The sequence below is a fragment of the Lactuca sativa genome, chromosome 5 (genome assembly GCF_002870075.4).
Source record: "Lactuca sativa cultivar Salinas chromosome 5, Lsat_Salinas_v11, whole genome shotgun sequence".
NCBI classification, from domain to species: domain Eukaryota; kingdom Viridiplantae; phylum Streptophyta; class Magnoliopsida; order Asterales; family Asteraceae; genus Lactuca; species Lactuca sativa.
Genome location: NC_056627.2, coordinates 370,001,088 through 370,003,130, shown reverse-complemented (window position 1 = coordinate 370,003,130; position 2,043 = coordinate 370,001,088). Strand labels below are relative to the sequence as shown.

At 36.3% G+C, this 2,043-nt stretch overlaps 1 protein-coding gene across 1 annotated transcript; it reads right to left on the bottom strand.

Annotated features, from left to right (window-relative positions):
* Window positions 1-343: 343 nt before the first annotated feature.
* Window positions 344-1,257, bottom strand: LOC111917947 (40S ribosomal protein S27-2). The gene is made up of 4 exons (XM_023913582.2): window positions 1,101-1,257; window positions 862-963; window positions 728-756; window positions 344-624 (listed from the first exon to the last, which is right to left on the bottom strand). Exons 1-4 carry the CDS (start codon window positions 1,101-1,103, stop codon window positions 498-500), a joined length of 261 nt encoding a protein of 86 aa, XP_023769350.1. The 5' UTR covers window positions 1,104-1,257; the 3' UTR covers window positions 344-497.
* Window positions 1,258-2,043: the final 786 nt, after the last annotated feature.

The window sequence follows — 2,043 nt, the reverse complement described above, 5'->3', positions numbered from 1 at the left end:
CAATCAAACAACAAAAAGGTTTTTAATAGATTGAAACGAAAAGTGAAGTTGTAGACTTCATATTAGTTGACAACCTAACCACCAATGCTCGTCACTAATTCACTATCATACAGCTAGCTTTCTTGAAAGTGAATGAAGCATATAATATTATATTCGGGTTATAGAAGACACGACACAGGCTATGTTAATACAGATGTTTCAAAAACGACGAACTGATACAACTTGGTATGAAGCAATCGAACAACAAATCATGCATTCAAAAAAGATAAGAGTCGAATCCAAAATCCAATAGCTAAATATGTTGTAAAGATAGATTCAAATGAACTTGGTGTGGGAAGCAAAATCAAACAACAAATCATGTATTCAGAAAAGATAGAGTAGCATCCAAAAATCCAAAATTCAAAACCATTACGATACAACTCATCTTATAACCTTGTAAGCAGAGCAATAGCACCGAAGCAGCTTCTGATTATCATAAAAGCAAGCAAAATGATGAGTCAGTCTCCCTTTCTTCTAAAAGAGCATCCTTCAGTGAGTCTTGCACGACCACCGGTCGGCTGGCATAACACCGTCTGACAGTTGCCACATACCACCACCGTTTGAGAATGGCTAAATACAGTTGTTCTGTTTGTTTAAACACACAGACATCATCATCATCATCATCATTTTATATCAAAACGTCACGACATCATAAACTAAAACTTAATAAATTCACATCAAAACTCACATGTTGAAACAACCCTGGCACTTGACATCCTGCAAAAGCCCATTAATTAAACCAGATTATACCAAACTTCCATAAGATTTAGGGTATAGGAAAAACCAAAACAATAAAAAATATTGAAGCTAAACTAAGTATACCATGAAGAAAGAGTTTGGCGATTGAACAAGTCGTTTCAGCTTATGCTTCCTCTTCTCCAACTCTGCTGGGGGGTTAAGCAGATCAACATCGTTTGGCAAAACCTGTAAATTTTCAATACAATACAATCCAATCTATCATATCATTCCACTAACACTAACACGTGAATACAAATAACCGACTATACATTTTGCATCCAGCTACCAAATAAAATGATTTAAGCATCAAACAAAGATCGTACCATCTTGTTTCGAGATTTATATATCGATCAAGACGTTTTGGCTATCGAAGAAATGAGCTGCGCACCAAAAACCTAAACGATTGCGTCGAAGAGGCGCAGTATGAATGTATAATATATACCAGTTTGATTTCACCTCTTAGGGCAATTTCCCAATCATGGACTGGACTGAGATTTGGGAGCCTAAAGCATTCAAACCCAAACCGGCCCACTAATAGCTTTTAAATATCTATGATCTAAATTTCAAATTCTATTCTATGAAACTTGGTTTTTAATACCTTAACACAACGAAGGTTAGTTAATTTAAATATTTAGCCGTTCAAGTTTTTTTTGTACGTTCTTAATACCGGAAGAACCGATAAATTTATCGATGTGGCATTTTAATTTAAAACACATTAAAAATTATGAAGGTCACATATACTTTCATCTCCCTCCGGTGACAATTGTCAAATGTTAGTTTATTGTTTATAAGTTCAATTCATAAGAAGCCTTATATTGTGGGATTAAACATAGATTACCATGGACGCCCATTTCCTTTGAGATTCAAAAGACACCCATATCACCTTCAACAACTTATGCTCTCTCTCTCTCTCTCTCTCTCTCTCTCTCTCTCTCTCTCTCTCTCTCTCTCTCTCTCTCTCTCTCTCTCTCTCTCTCTCTCTCTCTCTCTCTCTCTCTCTTTTAATTTCTATCGACTTACAGCCCACATTTTAGGGTTTTGTGTTAGATATGTCATTGCTCGATCTATGAAGCAATACGAACACCATCAACTCGAACACCTCCACCACCTCAACTTGTTGATTTCACCGCCACCGTCTCTCTCTCTCTCTATCTATCTATCTCTCTCTCTCTCTCAGACCTTTTATGTATATATCTCTTTATCTATTGCATAAGAGGAATGCCTACATAATCATAGTTACAAAGAGAGGTTCATGAATGTCCGCCA